The 27,862-nt window shown below is 35.2% G+C and overlaps 1 protein-coding gene across 1 annotated transcript in view; it reads right to left on the bottom strand.

Moving 5' to 3' along the window:
• The window catches only part of TTC29 (tetratricopeptide repeat domain 29), a 190,834-nt gene that overhangs the window by 142,396 nt on the left and 20,576 nt on the right, over positions 1-27,862 (bottom strand). The window contains exons 3-4 of the mRNA XM_081813113.1: positions 13,707-13,930; positions 8,678-8,863 (exon numbers count right to left, since the gene is read on the bottom strand). Of these exons, the coding sequence (XP_081669239.1) occupies positions 8,678-8,863; positions 13,707-13,930 (410 nt within the window). The remainder of the gene's footprint in view (positions 1-8,677; positions 8,864-13,706; positions 13,931-27,862) is intronic.

Raw genomic sequence — 27,862 nt, 5'->3', positions numbered from 1 at the left:
ACTCCCTGCCGAGCAGGGAGCCCGATGCGGGACTCGATCCCGGGACTCCAGGATCATGACCTGAGCCGAAGGCAGTCGCTTAACCAACTGAGCCGCCCAGGCGCCCAAGACATAATATGTCTTTATGTAAATCTTTGTCTTTGTATCTGATTACTTCCTAGAAGTAGATTAGCAGAGTTAAAGGATATGGACATTTAAAAAACTCTTGATTCATATTTCCAAATTCTTTGCTAGAAATGTCAGACTAATTTATACTATCACCAGCAATGTAAAAACATGCTTAACTTATCAAAATTTCACAAGCAGTAAATGCTACCTTAAACAAATAAATAGGCAACATTGATTCTTGCACATTTGAATTTGGTGCATTTTGTACCTGTCTTATCAGTACATTCACCTGCATAATTGCAATGATCAGAAAATGTAAACCTCAGAATCAAGAGTCCATAAGTATCTTTTCCAGCCATGAATTTCCCATGCTTAGCCCAGTGTCTTGCACATAGTTGGAACATAATAAACATTTGTTATAATATTACAGGTGAAAAGTCTATCTATAGTACTTTAACTTATGCTTTTTTATTATTGATCTTGGTTTTTTTCATGTTTATTATCCAGTTGAATTTCTTCTTTGACTTTTCTTAGTTCCTTTACCATTTTTGTATTGATGTTATGTGGTTTTTTTCGCCGACTGGTAAATGCTCTTGAAATAATAATGATATTAATCCGTTATCACGTTTTTTCCAAATATATCCCAGATTTATCTTTTAATTATATGAGGTCTTTAATAAACAATTTTTTAAAAGTATGTGTCAAATCTCTCAATATTTGTTTCTAATAGCAGGAATTCTATTCTAGGGGAATAGAATGTTTCCATGAGGAGACTCCCTCTCTCCTTCCCCCTTCACTTGCCATCAAGGGCGGGGTGGAGAAGGACATAAGCTGGTGAAATGCTGAGCTCTCATCCTCTCTGGACCCAATTCTCAAGGAAGTTTGATCACCGAACTCCCCTGAAGCTCACAGGCACAGCTTTTGAACCTGCAGGAAAGTCTCAGCTTGAGCAGTCTGCCAGTGATTAGGTGGTTAAGATGAATTCTGGAAGATAATAGAGTCTGACTTGATGAGATATAAGCTTTGTTCCCCAGTAAGTCTTCACAATTATGATCTGATTCCCACGTTTCTTCTGAATCGGTTCTAAACTTGGAGCACAGAGAGAATATAATGGTCCCTCAGTGAACCCCCTCATTTTCACTTGTGCTTTGTTCAATTGTTTGTATGTTCAAAGGTCTTTCCTATCTAAGACTGAATGAATATTTGCCAATGTTTTCCACTCGGATTTTTATAGTTTATTTTTAAATGTTTCTCATAAAATTTAATTTTAAAGTAAGATGCAGAAGTCATTAGCATGACTGCAGAATGTTTGGTAAATATAGAAAATCATTAAGAGAAAAATGAAAACCATACTTAATTTTTATACTGTGTATCTTCTATTTCCAAAATTATTGACATGTATTCTTTTGTAGACTTAACTACGTTTAATCGGTTTCAGTGTTTTCTGTTAATTCTTTTACATTAGGACTTCCTTCTTCTTGAATTTTTATTTTTGATTTATCTCTTGTTGAATAGAATAGAATATACATGGAATATACCTTCACAGTGTGCTTTCTGGAGCTTGCCTGCGTAAGAGCGTCTCTGTTGCTTCATGTAGGAGCCAGAACTTTGCTCGGTAGCATTGCTCTCAGTTCTCAGCTTCCCAGCATTCCGCTCTTTCCCCTCCCCTCAAGCCCCATAAACTTTCCTTCTTTTTCTTTTGTGGCATTTACTGTTGCAAGGGAGAAAACTGAGTCCTAATTTTTGTTACAATGCAGGCAATCTGTGCCTTTCTCTTTGAACGCAGGTAGGAGTCTGCGTTCATCGAAGTCATTCAAAAAATTACCAAGAATTTGTCTAGTTATGGATCTTTCTTACTAATTTATGACTGAAGCATGAAGGGCTATTTCAATCTGCACATTCTGAGGGTTTTCTTAGGGTCTGGAAAGTTTTCTTAAAATGTCTTTGGTTATCTTTGTTTCAGTTACTACTGTGTACTCTTCCTCAGGAACTTCTATATTTACTACTTCTACTTCTCATTGCTTCTATCTCAGTCTTTCCCCTGCACTTTGCAAGTGTTTGAAGCTTGTCCTCAACATCACTGATTCAACTTTCTATTGGGTCAGTTCTGCTCTTTACTTTTTCCACTCCGTATTTTAATTCTACCAACTCATCTTAATGAAAGCATTCCTTACTTCATCTAGGGCTCATTCTCAACTCATTTGGTTCTATCCTTAGGCTTTTCTGTCTTCTACCTGTATCTTTCTGAAGATAACAAGAATTTTCCTAAAATGATCACTTTTACTAGTTTGTTCTTTACCTGAGTCTTCAGATAAATGCCATGTTTTCACTGAATTTCCTACACCCCCCATTTAGGACCAGTCTATTTAGTCTTGGTTTTTATTTATTTATTTTTTTTTAAAGATTTTATTTATTTCATGAGTGTCAGAGAGAAAGGGAGGGGCCGAGGGAGAAGCAGGCTCTGAGGAGCAGGGAGTCCAATGCAGGACTCGATCCCAGGACCCTAGGATCACAACTTGAGCTGAAGGCAGATGCTTAACAGACTGAGCCACCCTAATCTTGCTTTTTAAAGGTAAGCAGAATGGACAGTCTGCCTTTGCCTTTCTCTGTACTGGCCACTTAGTGCTGGTAGAATCCCCCTACTTCCACCTATAGTTGGGGGGCAATCAGTAGGAATAGCACTGCATTCAATTTCAGTGTCTAGCAGGCATTCCCCTAGGACTGAGATTTTATCCACTCTTACTTTAACTCCATGGTTCTCTTCTATTTTGGTCAGTTCTTGAAAACATCTAGTCTTTGGGGTTGGAGCTTCTTTTGAAGCTTATCATCTTGCTCATGGTCCTATCTTTGTCCTAGTTATTCGAGGACAGGACTTCTATGCCTAACACTTCTATGCCAAGTCTCTTTATGTTAATTTATGTTCTGTTATGCAGAACTTAAAGATTTAAAGTGTAAGGATTTGTTTGCCTAGGACTCATCTTTGCAGGCTAGTTTCCTAGAAAAGAAGATGAACCTCAGCAAAGATGAAACCATTCACCTTAAGTGCTTTTAAGGCAATCAATTCTATCTATTGCAGGGGAGAGATTGGTGATGTCCAACTCTGAATGCCTGTGTGGCAAATCTTGCTATTTTTATGCCATATCCTATGGCTGCAACCATAAGACAGAGACCTCAGCCCCCACCCCTCTTTCTTCTCCCCCTCTGCTAATCATACAGGGGAGGGGCTGTGCTACATCAAATCACGAATGCTGAGCTGGCAGGGTAAATCTTGTATGAACGCTCTGCCATGTCATGTTGCTATTGTGTCTGTCCCCGGTCACACCAGGGGTGTGATCATACTTCCCTAAATATACAGCATCCAATGAAAGGGCAATGGGCAACCAGCGCACCTGCTACTGCTCCTGTCTCTGTGAGTTCTCTCAGAGCAGTGCTGCTCCAGCAGGCCTGCTGTGAGTGCTGCTGACCAATTACCTCGTTAGCATGGCAGTTGTCCCAGCAAACTGGGCATCTGTCCAGCTCCATACCATGGCCTTCTGGAAGCAAGTCAGAGTACTGGAAATAAATCAAAGACCAAGATTGGAATGGGAAGAGTCTGCTGGTGGTGTTGTGGCCAGCCTTCAGGAAAGCCAATGCGTGACTATGAAAAATCCTAAGTAGTGAGACACCTATGGGGTTAAGACTCTCAGTAATAGAATTCCTTGTTTCTTTTTGTGTGTGTGATATTGGAGAGGGTTGCCTTGCATGGGGTGGATCTTCACTGAGAGGAAAGCTGAACCACTGTCCCCATTAAAATTCACGCAAAAAAAAAAATGAAAAGGGATGTCTTCTCTGTGATCACTAAAAATGGGTGAAATGTATTAGGGAAAAGTGCTGACCTAATATCAGCAAGACAAGGATAAGTGGGCTCCTGAATTCTAACTCCTTTTCATGAGATCAAGATGGTAAGGGGATGGTCCCTTACAGTGGTATCTGTTGCTAGATCAGGGTATGGCTCCAGAACCCTGTATCAGGGGAGGGTGAAAGCCACTCTAGAGTGTCTTCACACTACCCTGTTCCTGGTGCCTTCTGGCCCCTGGTGAACTGTACTGAGATACACTACCTAGAATCTGTCCATGGAGCTGAGTGTCAACAGTAACTCTGGGACTTGAACTGGGCAAGCCAACCAGGACAACTCCTTTCTTCAGAAGTTCCCCTGTCATTGGGAGAGCTTGGGCTAATGCTGTAGAACTTGGTTAGCCATTACTCAATTCCTGCACTAACATCACAGATGATGGCCTCCTGAACTACAAGATGTGCATGGCCTAAGCCCTTCCTACACTGGTCTTCCTCTGCCTATTTTCAGTGACCATGATCAGCACTCCAGGGTTGTCACCCAACATCTATTCCTAATCATCCTCCTGTCTTCCCATAGCAAAGTTTAGACTCAAAGCTCTTATGGGCTGAAAGGGAAAGGGTTGCTGCCAATGAAAGATGATATTTACAAGCCATGCTTGTACTGGAAGTACCAATTCCAATTGGAATTGGAAGAAGAGGAACAGGACAAAAAGGTAGACAGAAATTAAGGGTTAACTTGCTCAAGACTGATCCCTCCAGGCTAGCCTTTCAGAAGAGATTGGCCTTCTGTAAGGCTCTATAGAAACGAGCTAGACTCAGTGCTAAATCCACTAATCTGGTCAAAAGCAAGGCTGGGACCCAGATCCTAAATCACTGGAATTGGGGAAGGGGGAAAATTGTTGGTATTTGCTCAACTATGAATGCTGATGTGGTCAATTCTGTCCGAGTTTGCTATCCCCACCCCAATCCTGATAGAATCACAAATGCAAGGCTTGGTCCCCAGCATGGCCCCAACCACTAATGATGATCTGGCAGAAGAGTACTGAAGGGATGGCTCTGCCATGTCACAATGCCACTATTGTCCTGGCCCCAGATCATCCTAGGGGAGGAGCCAGGGTTTCCCTAATCATGTCTCTCAAGAAACCCTCTCTCCCAGCATCTGACATCTGGCCCTGCTCTAGAATGTATGGGCACATCTCCTACTAACCTAGTGTCTGAGAGCTTTCTCCAATGCTTCACAGAAGTGGTGTGAATGCTGCTTGTCCATTTGCCCTTATAAATAGGTCACAATTCTGAAAGAAGATACAGCCGCTGATTTGTTACAAGTATTTGTCATTACATGACTACTCATGCCTGTTACCCCAGATCTAGTCTGAAGATATGTGACATCAAGAATGAGACTGTCAGCCCTTTAGTCAATGAAAATCAGGCCACATTGTGTACTAGGGCCTCATCTTTAACAGCAGTGGGAACTAGAACCTGTGCTCAACTCTGGTCAGGGGGCTCTGGGTGAGGCTCTAGTCACATATGTGCCAGTGGGCTGCACACTGGCCCTGACTGCACCCAGGTGCCCAGTCCCTGTGACTATGGCTTCTGCCCATGTTCATTTGCTCTATAGTTCCCTGAGGGTTCTGGAGCCATGCCCTGGACTACAGCCTGCTTGGTTGGGTCCTGACAACCTGCCCTTTGCCATCTGCCGGCTGGTATCCTGCTTTAACCTGAATGGGCACCCTTGCCCCTGAGCACAGCTGCTGCCTAGCTGTTGCTGTGGGGCCTCCATTTGCTTGTCTGGACCAATCAGTTCAGATTTGCGGAAGCTACACCTCCATCACCTCAGGGGGAGCTCTACAGCCAGGTGAGTTCCCACTGTACTCTAGCCACATATTCTAAGTAGTCCTAGTTTTACCCTCCTCATGACAATTCTACCCAGATTACAAAAACTGCACAGATGCTTTTCACCATTTGCGAAACACATCAACACTCAAAGTCAATGTCTGGAATTTTCAGCAACACCAACTCAGTCATTTTATTCATTAGGCAATCAAAGCATGCCCTTAGGGTCTATGAACTGATTAAGGGCATAGAAAAATATTTTGGACCTGACAAAAAGTGGTCGCAAAACAAAAAATACAATCTAACTAAAAAATAATTTCATAGCCAAAATATTCTATTTGCTGTGAAATATGGGTGCATTTTATCATCTTGTAGAGTGGGCCACAAAAATGGGAGCACACCAAGGACCTGCAAATGTAATCTCACAGCGGCCCCACCCTCACATTTCCCAAACTCAACCTCATCCTCAGTCACTGAAATAACATGGGCAACCATGGTACCTGGTCGCTGAGTAAATGAATAGATAAATGAATAAAGAAAGGTAGCAATGAATAAATTCTCCAACAGAAATTCCTTCAGAGATTTTAAAAAATCAGGGGGGGAAACTGGGAGTTGTTGTTCAATGGGTATTGAGTTTCAGTTTTGCAAGATGAAAAAGTTCTGAAGACAGATTGCACAACAATGTGAATATAAGAAATACTACTGAACTGTACTCTTAGATGTTCAGATGGCAAACTTTGTTAGGCATTTTTTTTCTGCAATAATTTTTTGAATCAAACTAAATCTTAAAAATCACAATTAAACTTTATAGAAAAATTCAGAATATACCTATGATAGCTATTTGAATCCCACTGTGCCACTCTTACATTTTCATCAATGTAGCCCTGACTTCTTCAGCCTTATTTTCATATATTATTTCTTATTTCTTTGGACCAGTAATGGACAATTCAATTATCTGATTTCTTATTGAAGGTGACAGAAAATTACAGAAATGAAACAAAACAAAAAACAGTTTTTATTCTACTCAATCGGGGGGGATTTCCTAGAGTAGAGAACAAAAAGGTGCTAAATTATGTTCTAATATATAATTTTCATAATTAGCACATCATGAAAGTAAAGCAATCTTTTGTTTGCACAGAGCAGTGACTATAGGCTCTGAAGCTAGCTGACTAGTCAACACAAGCTTCACTACTACCCAGCTTAATCTCTTTGTGACAGTTTTCTCATCCTCAATGTGAAGATAATAATTTTTAAAAGCTTAAACAAGTATCTACCTTACCTATGAAATGAGAATATGTTTTAAAAGCTTAAGCAAGAATTTTACCTTCCTTAAGAATTTATCCCATTTTTTAAAAGACTTATTTATTTATTTGAGAGAGAGAGAGAGAGACAGCGTGAGCATGAGCAGGAGGGGCAGAGGGAGAGAGAACTCAAGCAGACTCCACGCTGAACACAGAACTGGACGTGGGGTTCGATCTTACAACCCTGAAATCACCACCTGAGCTGAAACCAAGAGTAGGATGCTTAACCACCTGCGCCACTGAGGCGCCCAAGAATTTATCCCATTTTTACAAATTGAAAGACAAAACTCTACTTTTAACAATAGGCTAAATGTTTTAACAAATAACTTGTCAAATTATAGTGATATTATCTTTTCCTTACCGTGAATATATAGAAGCTTAAACCCAAACTCTGAATGCTGCCGTGTCCCTATTTTACTTTTCCACTCTGAGTTCTTGCCACCGCTCAGAAACACACTTTCTGCTTTAAAAAGGTTACTCCTCCTACCAGGTCCTCTAATGATGCTTTAGCTTTTATGCTTTAGTAGCTCCCTCTGACAGAATATATTCTTGTTTCCTTACCTGCCTAAATTCTACCCATCTTCCAAGTCCCTCACCAGTCCCTGCTGATTCCATTATGCCTTCCTTGAATCTAGTCTGTATGATCTCTCACTTCTCTGAATTTTTCTGGTTTCCTGAAAATGGTCCTCAAGATGGCCCCGGAACCAACCCTCTACCACCTCCTAGCACCTACCATGTTGTAGATTACAATGTTTAATTTCCTGAAGCACAAAAACCTTTTTGTTTGTTTGTTTTCCTTTTTTTTTTTACCTTTCTCAAAGCCCTATGAAGTCCTAGCCACACATTAATAAATATTTTCTAATTTAACTATTTGGCCAAAGTCAAAACTTTTGTGGAAAATGAGACAGTTTTTTGAGAAAAGACATAGTATCCTTCATGCTATCTTTTCATATATTTTCTTTGCATCTTATCTACCCACCATTCCTTCCATAAATAATTTTAATTCTTAAGTTTTTATTTGCATTCTTTAGTAAACCACCACACAAAATATGTTTTTGATGCTATTTGTTGTTGTTTTAGACTTTGGCTTGTCTTAAGGTAACATATCATTATGAAGTTTCTTTTAAAGGACCTTTCCTTCAGAAAGTGCTATAAAATCATGATGGGGTAATATCTAAATTATAGAGATATTTTTGTAGGGGACATAGAGGCACTAGGAAAATCATGAAGTATGCCTTCCTTTTTTCCCATTTTCATACATGAGAAATCAAGTTAAAATGAACAGAGGACTGTAAGAAAGAAAAAAAATTCAAAGCTGTACAGCATGTGGCACTGACCGATATGTGTGGAGGGGTACGGGAGGATGCTTTCTCTTTGTGATGATGCTGCTGGGAACTCCAGCCTGAGTGCTTGGGTGGACATATGACTGCAAGGAAACTTACGGGGAGTCCATAAGTCATACACCTTTGCTTTTTAATCTCAATAACTTACATTCTTATTCTAATGCCTCAGGTCTTTTTCTCAATTCCCACATACTTTGTGGTTTCATGGACTCTGAATCCTCCAGAGCAACGAGGACAGCCTGACAAATGACCACTCACCATCTTCCTCGAAGAGAAGTCCCATGTGCGCATGCGCCTCGGCTTCTTTCTTCCCACCGTCAATTTTGATCAGTTGAGCAATCTTAAAACATCGTTCGTAGAAGTAGTTCCTTACCCATTTGTCTTCAGAATTATTGAAGTAACAGGCCAGTGCATACAAGTTATTATAGACACCTTCGAAGTATTCTTCAAAGAAAAACATAAACTGCATTAGAAAAATGTTTCACAGCATGTCCCTTCAAATGGCAAACCAACATAGTGACATTTTTTTCCTTAAAAACATGATTAGCTATTTTTAAAAATGGAATGCAAAATTCAGCTACTGTATTTTAACCACTAAAACGCTTATGTTAAAGGATGTGCACACACAAAAAGCAGCAAAAATCTTTTTGAAAACTTAGAACATGTTAGAAATTGACATATTCTTTGGTTGAAACACTAGACTTTATATAAGACTCAAGTCAGGATAATATGTACTAGAACTGTTCTCAGTTCTTGTGGAAGAAATGAGAATGTGTTATCATCAAGTACTTTTCCCATCAAAGATTTGAAGAGATTTAGAGATTCAAGAGAAAGCAATGTTCCTAACCATCGCAAAAAAAAAAAAAGTTAATGAAGAAAGCAGATAAGATATGAAAATAGCAAAGTATTTTTACCCAGAAGGAAAAACAATCATGAGCTTATCAATATAACAAATAATGGTTGGGATGACCCTATAAGGTCCATATACTTTCTGCAATATTTCCAGTGATACAAGTTACTAGCAATGTTAACAAAGAGTGGATTTCTATTTTCTGAGTATCCTTTTCTGCTGCAAATGCATTAATACTAGTCATCCTTCTCACTCAGACAGTTATTAGTTTATTGGTTGTTAGTTTTTAAACCCTTTTTTCCTAAAGTGGCACCTGACCTATTTGTACACAAAAAGTGCATTAATAAATTGTGAATCAATCTTATAAACCCCACTGCAATCAATCATAAACTTGGACAAAAATGTGTGTGTTAATAAATTGTGCCTCAGTCCTGTAAACTCCACTCTATTGGTGAATAGGAACAAATTAATAATCTTTACATCTTTTTGCATATGTGCTGAAAGCACAGTTGTAGACACGTGGTAACCTCTGGATTACCCTTCCAAGGCTTTTTTATAACAATCATTATCTATTAGAATTCACTGATACCAATTATTCACTATAATCAGAAGAGTCAACTCAAATTTTCCTGAAAGGATTACAATTATGAAAAATATTTATACATTGCCCACTAGTATTCCTGTAAGATTAAAATCAAAAGGCCCAGAAAAAAATGAAACAAGGTTGATACAACAAAAGGCAATTTTCAATAACTGTACATAAGTCACTCTAATGTTTCAAAAGAAATTTCTAAAACTTATGTCATTCCTTTACATCTGCTGCTTCATAATTTCATAGGAAATTAAAATTTATCTCAAAATAAGCATTATACCTAAACATTAAAGTAAAGAAGAAAAAAAAAAAAGGTCTCCCTGTCTCCCTATTTTTGAATATTTTTTGAAGGAGCTGGGGATTCTGGAGAGCCATTCTGCTTTTAAGGTTACTCAAAATAGGCAAGAGCTTAGGTGAAAAGCAGTAAGTAACGGGAGTTATTTACTTAAAACAAATACTCTCAGAACTGACTTCTCTTATGTCTTATCTTTCCATTGTGAACCTTCTACCTAAGGTGAATGGAGCGCTAAAGTCTGTTTTGTAATATTTTATATTCTTTGTCATCTTTAGTGCTTAGAGAGTTATGATTTTTTTAAAGTCTGTAAAGCATTCTATATCTTCCATTTTTAAAAGTTATATAAAGAGCTTCTTTAAAAAAAAGTGACCCTAAAATAATTTTTCTGATTTTTAGTAATTATACCTTAATAGAAAAACATTTCCAATATTTCATAAAGTTTTTTTTAGAACAAGTTGTATAAGCTATAAAGATTCCATATTTAAAGACCACTTGTCAGCTAAGCTCTTTTCCACAGAAAAAATGGAGTAATTTTCAGAGTATTAAGTATAAAGGAATATGTCAAGTTTTGAATCTTTGAACAATCCAAATATATGGGCTGTACCCTTTACCTTCTAAGCAGCCTTATCTCCTTGCTTGTAGACCACTTACTTGAATTGTCAGCAGATATTTACAAGATGAAACTCATTTTTGTTGTTGGTTTATTATTTAGATCAGTATTCATTGTGCTATCTAAAAATAAATTATTTCCATGATGAAATAAATTTGGAAAATGCAGTTGCTAATTTCCTTCTTTCAGTGACCACACAATATGCATCAGCATGTTAAAGGCTCTGGTAAGTCCTGCAATCAACCAACCTGCTTAATGTCCATGTTAATTCATCTGGTGTTTCTCAAACTTATTTTACCAGATAATTATTTTTGTTTTGCTTTACATAAAACCTGTAAAGATCCTATGGGACTCTGCTTGCATAGAACATACTTGGTGTATCTTAAATAAATGTTATTAGAAAAAAATTGCTGCTTAACCCTTAACAATAATTTAAAGTGTAAATAATGTTTGAATTATCTATTGATTCAGTTGCCCATTACCATTATTGCCATCTCTTCTCTAGCCCCATGGGGCACAAGGCCCTAATCATAATATTACAGATGGTACAGAGATGATTTACAACAATGGGTAATATAAAAAATGTTATTAGGGGCCAAAAAACCCCACCTTAACAAATGGAAAATAATCGAAAAAGAAATGACTGGCTTACTTAAAGTACTTCTTTGCTATAAAACAGCAAGTGATGTTTTGCAGAGTAATTTAAATAACTCTAGGTTCCTGCTCTGTAAGTCTCAAGAGACAGAACTGACCCAAGATGACTATTGTTAGTGCCATAGCTTTGATTAAATGAACTTCATTGTGACCCTAGAGTGATAGTCTTTCCAATGAGAAGCAATGAGAAAGCTCAGAGATACGATACTTCAGGAAAATTTTTCTCAGATTCCGTATGTCTCATGACCATATAGGATGGAATCCTGAGACACGATTAACAAATGTTTATATTCTAGATTAAGAGTGTGTGTGTGTGTGTGTGTGCATGCATTTTTTAAGATTTAGGATTAATTCAAGTTAGTAAGAGTGAATGTGTTTATCTCATTTTCTGGGATGTTTTTAACTCTTATCACATTTTTTCTTCAATAAAATTCATGTGTTAAATGTGAGACAATTATACAATTTTTTTAAAACACATACAAATATTCACATATACTTCAACTGAAGTATTTCCAACAATGTTTTTTGCAATGATTTTCATTTTCTGTATTTCAACCAGGCAAAAGCCAGTGCATTTTGAAGGAGATAACCTTAAAGAAGAGTTATTCTGAGCAAGAGGGAATTTTATTTCATTTAGCAAATGCAACTTAGTTATGATGAATATATGATAAAGACACCCAGTAAAGAAAATATCTCTTTACATATACCATGTGTATAAAATATTGAGTACTATAAAGTTTGGACTTTGTTAATTTTTTGAATTGGAGAAACAGCTTTATTTAAATGTTTAGTTACTTTTCTTTAATAAAAAATTAAAATGTTTTCTACCTTAAAATAGACTACTTAGCATTTTAGTTTCTTTATAATTACAAAATGCCTTATGACAAGTTTCTCATATTTATGTAACAAGTGATGTATTTAGCTCATATTTATGATACTCAAATGAAAGCCTCTTTTTAAAACACTTAGTGAATATGATGAATTCAACTTGAAAAAAATGACTAATGGGAAAATTTTATCTTGCTCAATTCTATTTTCAGTGCAAATATCACTTCAGAATTTGGAGCTGAAACTAGAATGTAGATTTTTTATAATAACATTTTTTATTTATAATAGTTAATTTCTTGAGAAATTAGATGTCACATTTCAAAATTTGCCAAAGGATTCTATTTTTAAAGTCAATCCTGCAGTTAAATACTTTTCATAATACAAATATTCACCTCCTTTCTACACACACACACACACACACACACACTCACTTGTGCTGTTAGGATTTTTGTATATCTCCTGTTTGTAAGCCAGGTGACAACCTGATGGGAAACACGTATTAACTCCACTACAGAGGCTGAGAGACTTTTGCTGCCTCTCTAATGCAGTTCCATGTCCCCATTAATTTTCCCCACTGTAGCACTGGTTGACAAAAAGTTGTGTAGTGTTCTATTTTCCCATAGGAAGCTCTGAAATGAAATATAGGCATTGTTGGGACCCAAGGTTCTCTTTTTGAGCCCTATGATGTTTTCACACAGTAAGTTGAAGAAAATAATAATTTAAACCACCAAATTTATATGTGAACTTTAGGATTTCCTTTCTTTGATTATATAAAATGACCAATTCCTAATATGTAACTAGGAAAGCCTCATGACAGTGATATCAGTACAATTATAGTAGAGATTAAAAATTTTCAATACTTGAAACATTGACTTTCTGGAAAATTTTGGATACAAAAAAAGGGAATTTATTAGAAATGATGTGATGGAAAATATAAAATTAACAATTTTATTCATAATTATGATTGCAAGCTTTTCATGTCTTCTCACTATTCACTAATAAAAATTCTCTGATTGAAATCTGTAGGATTTATAGATAAGACCTTCAAATTCCATTATATAAATACTAGAAAATCAGTACAATTTTCAAGTTATAGTACTCTTTGAAAGTATCTCATCAGTAAAAGTCAGTATTCAGATTACATATTTTTAAAACTACGGAAAGATTAGTATTCACGATACAAAAGATTTTAACACATTGGAAAATTCTGGAGATGTGATCAGGTGCTATGCATTGTCTTCCTGGCTTGGAATGACATCAGCAGGATGCCCGTGTATCTGGGCAGCTTTGTGATGCAGCGGTTCCCTATCACGTATCCCATACAGATGCTTAGATGTCTAGAATGAATGGTGCTCAGGTGTCTTATGTTTTGAATTCATACATGAGACACTCTGGAATCTTCCCCCAGGCTCACTGTTCCGTTCCTGCAGCACTGCTGCCTCCAGTCCCTCCACTCACCTTTCCTTTCAGCTGCCTCAGCCCTGGTCAGGTAGTGGTAGAAGTGATCCAGCTTATCAGGCTGTTCTTCCAGAGGTCTCTGCAACCACAAAAGGGACCTAACCCTCGCGGTCTCCCGCAGGGCATCCCACTTCTCCATCAGGGCGAAGAGCTCGCTAAAGGACTTGTGATAACCATCTCGCAGCATGTCCACACAAATGTTCTTCTTGTATGAGTTCCGGTAACTGGGAATAAGAGACCCAACGCTCAGAACATTATTTTAATCCTTTAAATCCATGCAGTGTTTTTCTTGTCTAAAAATTCAAGGTTGAATCGTGCTGCCCCCCCTTTTACTTTCCTGAGTGAAAGCTGAAAACTCTCTTTGCCCCAAACACTTATAATTGAACAACTTCAGTTTAATGAAAGATGCCAGGAGCTACCCAAATACAGTAATTTTAGTAAAATTACATTATAAATATATCAGTTCCAGAGCTAAGCTCCCTTTAAGGACAGATAAAGGAGTTGACTGATGTCAGTCCATTCTGGCTGCTAGAACAAAATATAGTGACTGAGTGGCTTACAAACATCAGAAATATGTTGCTCACAGCTCTGGAGGCTGGAATTTCAAGGTCAAGGTGCCAGGATGGTCGTCTTCTGGCGAGGGCCCTCTTCCTCGCTCTTGGCTGGGTTCTTCTCACAGTATCCTCACATAGTGGAAGGGGCTTAGGGATCTCTCTGGAGACCTTTTTTTTTATAAGGCACTAATCTCATTCATGGGGGCTCTGCCCTCATGACCTAAGCAACTCCCAAAGACCTCAATTCCTAATACTATCACCTTTGGGAGTTAGGATTTCAACATATGAATTTGGGGGAACACATCCAGACCATAGCAATTACAATATCCAAAAGTACTTGATATACTAGCCTCCCAGTAAAACAAAACAAAACAAAAATATGCCAAGCAAAAATTAAACATGCCATTTAATATTTTAAAAATGCACTCTACATTAAGCAGCTTCATTGTATGTTATGGAAGTTCATTCATTCATTCATTCATGCTTGGATGTTTGGCTCGAAAATGTTTATTAAAATCTATTACTAAGTATATTTGAAAAATATTTTCAATTAGGATTAAGCTAATGATTTGTCAATAATTCACTTCTAATTTAATGATAAATCATATGCAAAGAGATAAAGTGACAAATGAATATTCCATTTATTTATTTAACAAATAGCTATTAAATTTTCTAAGTGGAAGGCACTGTTCTAGACTGAATGGGTTCATTCTCCTTGTGAAGTTTGTATTCTAGTGGGAGAACACAACCATCAAGTGAGTAAGCAGATAATAAATAATTTCAGATGATGAAAAGTACTATACACGAAATAGGGTTATGGGATAACAGCTGTGTGGTGGCTATGATTCCACTTAATCAGCAATCAGAGGCCAAATCAGAGGGCTACTAATTATATTACATTTTTCTAAAATTAGGAGACAATTAAGTATTTAGAACAACTGACATAATGTGATACTACTAGCAATAAAAATTTCAGTGTGGCAGGGAAACAGCCTAGAATTAGTCAGAATACTCAAGGTTTAGCCCAGTTCTACCCAACCTCCTTTGACCTCATTTCATCTCATTGGTAAAATGTGCATATCAATATATGTTGTAACTATATCACAGGATTCTTCTAAGAACAAAATTAAATTATGTATGTGAAAATGCTCTGAGAAATGTACAGTCCTGCACTACTGGTTCCCAACTCCTGGCTATGCAATAGATTCATCTATAGAATTAAACAAACAAACAAACAAACCAAAAATGCCCAGATTCCATCCACCAAGAATTTCTTACTCAGTGGATCAGCTTAGGTATGAAACAAAACACATAAAGAGAGGTCAAGAGACGAGTGATGAGAGAAAAGTTTTAAAAGAAAAGATAGGACCTCAAAGCCATGGTAAGAAGTTTGGACTCCAAGATAGGAGCGAGGTAGAGGTAGAACCATTGAAGGGTCTGAGTTAGGGAAATGACTCCGTGAGATTGCAGCTTAGAAAAATCATCTGGAAGGAGTGTCCCAGCTGAATTGTTACCCTCCCCAATCCGGCAGCCAGATGCACGGCCCCTATTGTAATAGGACTCATCCATAAAGAGAATAAGTAAACCACATTCCTAGGCTAAAAGGTCAAAAGCCATCATCCTGCATGAGACCAAAAACATATGATGTGGGGAAAAGAAGTAACAGAATTTTGTTTCTGCCCTCTAGTCAAGGAGAGTATCTCCAAGGAGGAGAGTATGAAGAAGGGGCAGCGAGATGCTGCAAAAGCCATGTCCTCTCATTTCTTTCTTTTCTACCTGCCCCTACACAAGGTATAGTAAAAGTAGAAGAGGACCAGAACCAACCATTATAATTTCCCATAACTCCTGAATGGTATGGGTGAAATGCCGTAACAGTCTAGTGGGCTCCACGTATGACACAAAAGTTAATGGAAAGAGAGGGCTGGTATATCTGTCATAATGTCACTGGCCACAACAAGGGAGTGTGTGCTAACATGCTCTTGTATGGGCTGCCCACTGGGGATTGAAGAAGGACAAGCTGTAACTCTGAGAATAAGAAGCATCAGGGAACTATCAAAGGAGTCAAATCAGCATATTTCCAGATCTGACAGAAAAGGATGGACTGAGTGCATCAGAGGTGGACACCTGTATAGAACCCCATAGGTTTAGAATGCATTCAACTACAAGTAAGAGAACTTGTTTCATAGTGCCTTTAAAAGGTTTCCACTTATCACAGCACAAGATGCCTAGAAGTAGGCATCTGCTGGCCTTGATTCAGTGGCCTGGCAGGTTCAATGCATCTGGGATTATCTTAATTTTTCCCTCATGCTTGTCCCCTGCTGGTCACTGGAGGATTGCTATAACTTCAGATATTGTGCTCACCTTCAAGGCAAGAAGAAAGGGGAGGTGGGTGGCACCAGAGGTGTCTTTCCCTGTTATTGGGAAAAACAAAAGCATTCCTATAACTGTTAGTAGATTCTCACTTTGGTCCTATTGGCCGGAACTTTGTCATATGGCCACCCCGTGCTGCAAAGAAACTGGGAAAAGCAAATATCCTGCCTGTTCTTGGACACATTAGTCTCCCAAGCAAAACTAAAGTTATGTTAGCCAAGAAGAATGGAGAAATGAGATACTAGATAGGCAAATTCAGGGTCTATAACAAGGTCCTAGATTAAGATCTGCAAGTAAATACTGACAAACCCCCAGCCCCGGAGTTGCCAGATAAAACTGGGCAGGATGCCCAGTTAAATCTGAAATCAGATAAACAATGAATAATTTTTTTTAGTATTAGTATGCTCCAAATATTGCATGGGACATATTTATACTAAAAAAGTTTTTTGGGTTTTGAAACTCAAATTGGATTGTATATCCTGTATTTTTATTTGCTAAATCTGGCAACTCTCCTCCCCTCCACCCTGCACCAGCACTGTGTTGTTTCTATATAAGAAAATAGGGTGAGGGGAAGAGGTGTCAAAATCTTGAATAATCTGAGAAATCACTGAATTGGACTCACATAACCTGAGAGGGACAAGATTAGATTTTTACATGAGGGAGGATCAAGGCTCAGGGCCAGGAATTAAAATTAAGTTATAAAAAAATCTTTCGATTTAGCATCCTTGAGTTTGTGAATCTGAAATTTACACCTGATCCTAGAGAACGGCCAGGAGGAGGGTAGAACTGGGAGCAGGGTGAAAAGATGGTGGTCCTGGGAAGGACAGGCCACAGAGGCTGAACCAAAGAAAAGGTGGAGGGAATGGACAGAAGTAGGTGGATTCAATACATATTTAGGAGATAAAAATATTAATTCCATAGTGACTGAGTGGGTGTTGGGGGTGGAGGAAAGGGAAGACCTAGGATGACAACCAAGTTTTGAGGTTAGATCACAGGTAATTGGTAATTTGTTAAAGAGAGGAACACAAAAGGATGAACAGCTTTGGGGAAAGATAATGAGTTTGGTTCAGATAACTTGAGTGTGAGGAGGCTGAAGGGACAGCTAAGTGGTACCTCCACAGTGGGGCAGCTTATGGGGGAATATAGGAGAGCGGAGGACAAGGGGCTGAAAATCCAGTCTTGCTTCAAACAAGCACTGTCATCTTTGTAAGGTTATGCCTTGGAAGAAAAGAAAATTATAAATAAATAAAAATTAGAACATTGACTTTAAGCAATAAAAATAAACACAAGCCAGGAGGCCATCTATGTTCTAATCTCGTTATCTCTAATCTCAACAGAAATGCAATGCAGAAAATCATTCTGTAAGCCTTATTTCCTTCACCTCGAAGGTGAGGGTGTTTTGATTGGATTTGGTCCACTCAACATCTAGTTCCATTTCCACAGGTGGCAGCACTCCAAAACACTTTTGGAAATGACCATTTTCACACTGTGGGTCATCTTGGTGGGATTTGATCTTAAAGGCTCTCTAAACAACAGGTGGGTCCCCAGTGACCATTAAGGCAACTGGTTCCTCTCCCAGAATTTTGAATCTTGAGGCAAGAAACACAACAAAGGTTTAGCAAGTTGTTGCAGCTCAATCATCTTGGGATGATTCAGCTTGTTACCCAGTATCCTTCCAAAAAATGGTTTCTACTTTATTTAGTCAGAATCAGTTCCTGCTACCTGTGACCAAAGTACAGAATGGATTCAGAAGGGACTGTACTAAAATGGTTTCCAAGACATTTTTCAGCCTTAAAACATCCATGATATGTAACTGCTATCAATTTTTTAAAATTTCTGGTACATTTTTTAAAAAGACCATTCTTTGTGTAAGAGATTTCAAATAGAGATGTATTTTAAAATGCATAAATAACTATGCTGATATCATCTCGATTTTCTATACACATTCATGTGTGCACACATATGCATATGTACATATATGTCATTGTTTGAGCCTCATTACTAATCTGAAAGCCAGAAAGAGTAATTAGTGATTTACTAAATAAGTTCCTACTTAAATCTTCATAGTTAATGCAAATTATTTCTTTTAAAGATTTTATTTATTTATTTGAGACAGAGAGAATGAGAGAGAGAGAGCACATGAGAGGGGGGAGGGTCAGAGGCAGAAGCAGGCTCCCCGCCGAGCAGGGAGCCAGATGCGGGACTCGATCCAGGGACTCCAGGACCATGACCTGAGCCGAAGGCAGTCGCTTAACCAACTGAGACACCCAGGCGCCCGCAAATTATTTCTTTTAAACAAAATAATTTTCTTTTATTAAAATGAACTGACCATCTGGAAAAAAAGTATATCAATTTCCACCATTATGTTTGGATTTCTCAGGTTTTATATTTCATAACAGAATCACAGGCAAAGTTGACTTGCTTTATGGAAAGAAAATTTTTTTAAACACAAATAGAAATATAGATAGGATTCAAATTTATTATTTTGTTATTTCATTTGGAAACAAAGTTACCAGCCTTTGGTTTCATTTGTATATTAAAACCAATATTAGCCAAAATGAAAATATATTCTCTGTAAGTATCAGAAGAAAAATCTCCTTGACCTAAAAAGTCGCTATACTGGGCAGAAATTGAGAATTCTGGTAAAATTTATGTAGATTTGATATTATGGAATTTGAGAAAAGTTTTCCTGACAGAAAATATGCCATTCATAGGAGTAGAAGTTGTGACATTCATGGATATGCTGGACTCTATAAATCTATACCCTGAGGAAGATATCTGTCATTGCAGATACCCAAGGTTGCACCCAAGAGATGTAGCTGGAGAAGAATGAATTTAGGAATGGAATTAAGTGGTCATCCATTCCATATGGATTTTATTACTATTTAGAGGCATTCTTCAAAGGAGATTCTGTGCATTTTAAATTTACATAAAAATTGCCCTAAAAGATTCAAAGATTTTTTTAAAAAAAATCTATACATTTACAGAAAGTAAAACTGACCACTTTGACAGAACTTCATAGCAGTTGAATGTGTGGAGATGCTGAGAGATGGGGAGCTCTCTATTAAACAACCATAGAGATTTTATATCATTTTAAAATTCTGCCTTAAAACATTCTGAGCGGCTATTTACAGAATATCTACAATGTGATAGACACTGTGTAGGCATCATTTCTAACACATGATAACTCTACAAAGCAATACTTCCATTTTCACAGATAAAGAAACTATCTTCAGTGAGGTTGTGATTTGCCATGTAAGTGACAAAGCCATACAAACTAATAAGGGTCAGAATTGGAATTCATATCCAGGTTTCTGAGTGAAAATTCTGTTTTTTTTCCACTTTACCACATTGTCTCCTATTACCTCAGATTTGTTGGTTTTTCTTCCCTTTCTCTTCCTCTACACTTTTTTTTTTTTGCTTATTTGCTTTGATTGTTTCGGACTTTGTCATAATTGGACAATTACATGTAACTCTCAAATTTGAAAGCCGTTGCTTTTGTCCATGCTAATCCATGTTTGTGCTGGGTTGGAAAAAGAGATTAGTGTCATTTTGTGACTCTCCTAAAGAATCCCCTTCCTTAAAATGAGGAAGCAGACAGTAGCATCCATGAAAAGCAAATTAAATAGATGTGATTGTCACTCAAGGATATATGAAGTCTAATAAAAGAAAAACACTGAGAAAGACAAACATATAAAAGGATAAAAAGCGCACACTTCTACAAATATGAAAAACATGAATAAAGGGAATGAATAGATATGACAGCTTATTTTATTTCTCTGAACTTATAGGTACTTATATTAGCTATTAGATGGATTTCCAAAATCAAAATGAATTATCAACTAGTCAAATAAATGATTAATATATTTAACATATTTTCTTCATAGGACAAACTCAAATACTGTATCAAGGTGAAGCTTCATATTCAGTAAATTATTTCAAAAGCAGTTTAATAAAAAATCATACTTTAAGACAAGATCATAAAATTTTTATTTAATCTGACAAAGACAAACTCAAAAGATATGTAATATCTAATCAAAAGTCAGGATAATACTTTTATTCCATTAAGTTAATATTTATAAGTCACTAGTGGGTTATCTATGTGTCAGTTATAACAGTCTTACATTCATATTGTAGGAATAAATGTTATTGGAATCACCTATGGGATAATTACATCGACTCTTAAATTAATACTTAAATAGCTTCAGTTAATATAATTTCCATGGAATAAAGTGAGTCACTATTCTTACCCATACTTTTCAGTGTAGGTAGATATTACATATAATTAGAATGGGAAAAATATACATTTCTTGAGACACATATTGATAAAAACCATATAAGTAATTTGGGTATGTTTTATAGTTTTTTTGTGAAAAGAATAAAATTTTCCCAAAAAGCTAAAACAAAGATACGCCATTACCCTAGCCATATAATATATATAAAGAAAGAGAAGTTAGAAAGAAAAAATATCAATTATATTTGAAGTGACTGAAAAGCAAATAGAATTACAATGAAAACTGAAAGCGTTTTCTTAGTTTTACACGTTTAGGTTTTTAACAATTGTCAGATAATATTGACTAATACTGATTAAGAACTAACACTAATTAAGAAATGCACTATTATCACTCACATATATTTTTGTGTAATAACCATTGGAGAGTTGAGATTTTTAGGACTTTTATTTTCCATGTAGTTCAAAATATAACAAGAAAAAAAAGTTTCATTATGAAAAAGGCTCTTTTTAAATTTAAAGGATTTCCAATAAGTTGACTGGTCTCTGGGGGCATCTACTGGAAATTTAGCAAACTGCAGTCACATCATGCAAATTTAATAACTTTCATTATCCATCTTAATACAGATATTATTTTAATTGATATGTAAATAAGGTGACACTCAAAGAAGATAAATGTAAAGTTATGCATGGTATTCTATCTCATCCATCTGGAAACAGCAAAATAAGTAGCTGTCTATGAGATCAGTTAACAAATACTCAACTGTTAAAAATGTAAATAGGGCAGGTGGCATATTACAGATTAACAGTTTCCAAACCACTCAATTTTCATGTTTGGAAAAATTAGAAATATATTTTAGAGATAAACATACACATATTTAATGAGGCATTTTTATTAATCCAAATAAAATATATAAAAAGCATTTTTAATATGATGGCTTCTCTAAAACAAATTCATTTTGCATCTCAGTATATCCACCAATATAAATAACTTGATAATCACTGCTTATTTTCTATATGACTTACTTTAATTATTTATATGTTAATATCTCAAAAAGTAGAATTTGTTATACTTGAAATGAAAAATCTATTTTTTATTATAAATAGTTATTAAAAGTGGAATTAGTCAAGATGACATTGTTATTAATTTCTCTTAAACATTTTAGGTGAACTTCTTAAAGAAAAATGAGCATATAATAAAGGAAATACAATCACTGCAGCTTATGTATTGTTTTAGCATATATTTCAATAAAGAAAATAACTCTTGTAAAAATATTCTTGCAGTTTTGACTAATCATGTTATAGGAATTTTAATGTAACAGCTTTTTTAATAATCATGATTTTCTTTGTGAAATTTATGGGTTATATTTGCTTTAACAGAAAATAAAAAACTAATTTTGAAGGTATATCTATTGTTCTATACTTACTATTTTATCATAATATACTTTAGATGTTGCTATAATTTTATATAAAAACTCTCCTAATAGATTGAAATACATAACATTTTAGCTTTGTTCCAAAGAAACACCACAAATGCATGTATTAGTTTACACCGTTTCTGGAAATCTCAGAATTGCTATCCAAATAAACGTGATACCACCTTTAATTGTATAAATTGAAAAAACCTAATCACCATAAAAATGTTACCAACAAATCAGAACATAAATATTAATACGGCAGGATTTTTGTTTCAGTTTAGATTTAGAATCATTTAGGTAGCTGGACTTATTTGGTAACTTAAAAATAAATAAATAAAATCCACCTCCCAAGAGGTTACAGAATAGAATTTTTTTGTGATTTTTCTAAACAATTAGAAGTTTATTAACTTGAAACTGCTACATATGTCAGTGTGCTTCATATTTTCAGAAAGTACAAATTTTTATCTATTAATAATCAAAGTTAGAAAGCCTAGTCAGACTGCCAACATTTTGAAAGTATATATGGAAATTGAAAAATGCCATTTGGAAAAAACTATTTAACCTACATTCAACCTTTAACTCTTTTTTAAAAAGTCTAACAATAACTAAGAAATAAAGTTTGGTCTATAATATTTTTTAAGTAGGACTATTACTAATGTAATTATCTCAACAAAAAATAAAATATTTAAAAATATGATCAGCAAAGAATTCTGCCAAGATTACAACAAAAATTCACTTCAACATGGGCGATTTTATTTTAAGATATATGGAATATTCATGGAGAATGGAACAAAGATTATTTCTCAGATTCAATTAGATAAGAACTGATATTTAGCAAAATGTTAATCAGTCAAATAGTATTTTTGCTGGTGATTGTTACCCGATATCAGAGGAAAGCTGTGGTTATTTAGCAAACAGTACAGACTGCAATGTTACAATAGCTTTAAATAATTCCCTTAATAATATAAAGGCATTTTTTATGTGCATATCCTGTTAAAATTTATTTACTCAAGTGATTTCAAGTCAATCAAGTCTTTGAACCACAGAGATTGTCATCAATCAGGAATGAATAAAACTGTTCATCAGTTAATATAAAGTATTACCAAAATATTTACCCATGTAGCTGTAACACACATTTTCTTTACTGAAAGATTTTCTCTACTAGAAAAAAATCTCAAACTTAACCACATTTAAAAAAGTTTTTCTTTACAAGTTTAGTGAAAAGCACTGGAAGAAAGACAGCTCTTTAGATGAGGTTAATTACATAATTTTTAACATGGTCCTATTACTTGCAAACTCCCTTGAGAAACTCAAACTTATTTACAAATGAAAATGTTAAGCTAAAGACTGGACACGAGAAGGTATGGAATGAGTGTCATCGTTTCAGAAGAATTTTCAGGGAAGGTATTTCCACAGTACCACCATTGAGTCCAAGCACCTTTGGCTAAATGTGGCAGTCATATGGATTTCTGTTTTTTTTTATTTTTTCAGATCACACTGTAACTTTCAACTATAGGAAAAGCAATTAAACATAAGCTGAAAGATAAAGACTGAAAATAATCTTAGTTTTTGGATTGAGGATAATGATAAAAAAAGAAATCTGAGTAATATAATTCTATTATAGTCTGTGTCCTAATACAACAACAATAAACATAAGAAAAAGAGGAGAAAACAAAAGGTAAGCTTTATACTACATGACTACAAACAATTGACTATAAACACCTATAAACATGATCACGCTAGCTCATAGAATCATGTTCTTCTATATTACTATTTATAATTTTTTTATTAATATAAAACCCCATACAATATAAGTCACTATTTTTTGAAACATAATCTTGTGACTGTTCTCCAAAATTTTTAATATTCTATTTTTTAGGAAATTTTGTCTCAAATATTATCATTTAAACTTTTTCCTTCAGCTCTTCATCCATACATCTTTATAAATTAAAGAACTATCAATTTTTCATAGAAGTTGAGTGAAATGTCAACTTTTAATAAAAATGCAAAGCTGGAGAACATAAAGACAAAACTTAGTAAAAACAACAAGTTGCATTAAAAAGAAAACTTCAGCCCACTGTGTTCGTTTTTTACTAAAGTATGTCATACATTTTATCTTTGCAAGAGTTTGACGAGTTTTGCAAGTAAAATTCTGTTTCCTCTACACTTGCTAATAGTCATGAGAATCTGTAGTTTGCACCTTCCCATTAAAAATGTATTGTATTTTTTTGAAATTATTCACCCCGCCTTTTATCCAGATCATGTCTTTGAAAGGAGGAAGTAGATAATAAATGGAATAATTCATGATTTCCCATTAAATATGAAACTTTCTTTTGCAGAGTTTAGAAAATGAAGTTCTACATAATGTACAAAAGTTGATTAGAACTTTTTTAACCTTTTCAAGAAGAAACCTTTCACATTAAACAACTGCATGAGGAGGTTTCTTTGGGAAAAGTAAACCAATCAATTCTTTCCACCTATAGCTTTATCATATATATTCTAATGTTGTTCCTTCCCAACATATATTCCCATATACTACTTACCTAGTTATTAAAATGATGGGAAGAAAAATAGTATACACTGGGCTATAAACATGACAAGTATCTAAAAAAATGTAACTGATGTTTAAATTACAAAGTCATAAATTAAAAATGAAAACAAAACATTATTCATACTCTTTCCAGCAATGTAATGGAAAATAGAGGAAAGGTAAATAATAAAACCTGCATTTAAATTTCTATTATTATTATGACATTTCTTCTAGTGTGGTAATGATATTTCATCATGAGAAGAAAATATATACCTTTATAAAATTTATCTTTACAAATGAGCCATTGGTATTCTGTTAACTACACTATTTTGTCTTTTTTTAATAAAATAAAAAAATATTAAACCAAATGATCGTTAGGCTCATGACTGCTCTATCGTTCTATATTTCTTTAATAAGAAATCTGTAGTAAATATAACTGAGGAGAAATGTCAAGTTCTATTTCAGGGCACAGATGACTTCAATTCTTTGTGTTTTTAAGTTTCTATTGTGGAATAGTTTGTTTTTCACTAAACATATTTTAATTTTCCGCATTTCAAAAAAATAAAGAATGTATTTTGCCCTTCCAAGCTTGAATACTTAAAAGATAACTACCATAATGTAAGCCATATGAAGAACCTTTCATACTGTATGCTCTTTAATTACCATCACAAAGGAGGTTTATAATGTACACATGAACACTGAAGCCAGGATTTCTCACAGGCTTTATGTACACAATGATCAAACGTCCAAAACACACATTTAGTTTTACATTTAGGAAAAACTAAATTAAAAACAAAAGCAAATTGAATAATTTGATGCTCTGGTCAGACCATATCTGCATATAAATATCTTATTTTCCTGAATGTTGTATTAATTTTATGGCAAATATCTCAAACATTTAGAAAATTCTTACTTGTAGTAACTAAGAGCATAGGGTACATCACATCAAATATGTGCATCAATAAGAATATTATAAGAACAAAAAAAAAGTATATGTCAAGAGTAAAATAAAAGAGCTTTGAATTCAAACTTAAAAAAATAATACAAAATATACATATAGTAGGGATTATAACTTCCTTGAAAGAGAGAACATATCATTTGTTTCTTTTGTATTTTCATATAATAATGTAAATGCTAACAAAGTGAAAGCTTGTATAACATTATTAATATCAAACAAAATAGAATTCAGGTATAAAAAATTAAAGGGGCATATGAATAACAGAAATTCACAGATTTGATTTACTGTGAAATAGCGCAATTAGGAAACAATACACCTAATAACATAGCTTCAAAATTAACAGAATAAGGAGAAATTTATCTTAATGCTTTTTTTTTTCAGAAAATTACAAATAAAGTCAAGGAAAAAAAGGATTTGAATAACAATTTTCTAGCTTGATTGAAATAACAGGGTCAATCTATTAGTTTCTGATAGTATTTTCTGTATGGAACTGTCTACCAAGGAAATAGAGAATATTATTTATTTTTCAAACATACAAAGAATATTTATAAAAATTGGCCATGTACTGGCCATACTAGAAATTTTATAAACTGATATCATGTATGGCATATTTACTGAGCACAGGTAAAGATTCATCTCCAATCCTACATCCCTCCTCCCCCCCCCAACAAAAACACACAAAAAAATTCATCTGCAAATTTACAAATGTATTTCTAATGTATTCACTACCTAAAGGGAAAACCACCGTAGAAATGTTCATATATGTAGAATTGAAACAAAATAAAAACACTAAATATCAAATCCTGGGGGAAAAATCATCATGGTGTTCAAAAAGAAATTTATAATTTAAATGTACTTGTTAAAATACAAAAGCACAGAAACAAGTGAAGAAGCTAGCTTTCAACTCAGAACAAGAAAAAAAATCTTAACAAAATGAACATGAAGTCAAATAAAAGACAGAAAGGGAAATACTAAAGGTAAAGGCATAAAATAATATAGAACAAAAAAGCTGACCCATAAAATAAAAGAATGGTTACATGATAAGACAAATAAATCTTGGCAAGTATAATCAAGAAAAATAAATATAGATAAGTCACCAAAATTGTGCCAGGAATGAAAAAGGTAATATAGCTTCTAATTATAATTATAGTAATGGCTAATTTTTATTGTATGCTTAGAATGGACCAATGTTCTCAATATTTTACATCTTTTTAAACTTTACAATATTTATATGAGATAGGTATTATTATTATTATTATCATCATCTCCATTTTACGGATGAGGAAACTATGGCACAAAGAGGTTTTATTTTTTTCTTTTTATACAGAAGGGGAGGGTCAGAAGGAGATTCTTTTTATTTTTAATATTTTATTTATTCATTTGAAAGGGTGAGAGACCGAGAGAGCACAAGCAGGGGGGAGAGGCAGAGGGAGAAGGAGAAGCTGACTTCCTGCTGAGCTGGATGCTGGGCATGGGGCTCCATCCCAGGACATGGAGATCATGATCTGAGCCGAAGGCAGACAATTAACAGACTGAGCCACCCAGGCGCCCCAGAGAGAGATTTTTTTGGGGGGGTTCCAAAGGATTAGAAAGAATGTGTTACTGTATTTATTTAGTCCTTTCTTTTTTTTCTGCACTTTTTAAAAATTTTATTACGTTATGTTAATCACCATACATTACATCATTAGTTTTTGATGTGGTGTTCCATGATTCATTGTTTGCATATAACACCCAGTGCTCAATTTAGTACATGCCCTCCTTAATACCCATCACCAGGCTAACCCATCCCCCCACACCCTTCCCCTCTAGAACCTTCAGTTTGTTTCTCAGAGTCCATATTCTCTCATGGTTCATCTCCCCCTCCGATATTCCCCCCCTTCATTTTTCCCTTCCTGCTATCTTCTTCTTTTTTTTTTTTTAAACATATAATGTCTTATTTGTTTCAGAGGTACAGGTCTGCGATTCAATAGTCTTACACAATTCACAGTGCTCACCATAGCACATACTCTCCCCAATGTCTATCACCCAGCCACCCTATCCCTCCCACCTCCCACCACTCCAGCAACTCTCAGTTTGTTTCCTGAGATTAAGAATT

Source organism: Leptonychotes weddellii, chromosome 2, assembly GCF_054177405.1.
Source record: "Leptonychotes weddellii isolate Sample4059 chromosome 2, ASM5417740v2, whole genome shotgun sequence".
NCBI lineage: Eukaryota > Metazoa > Chordata > Mammalia > Carnivora > Phocidae > Leptonychotes > Leptonychotes weddellii.
The sequence above is the reverse complement of the archived record's forward strand: the minus strand, read 5'-3'. Positions and strand labels throughout refer to the sequence as shown.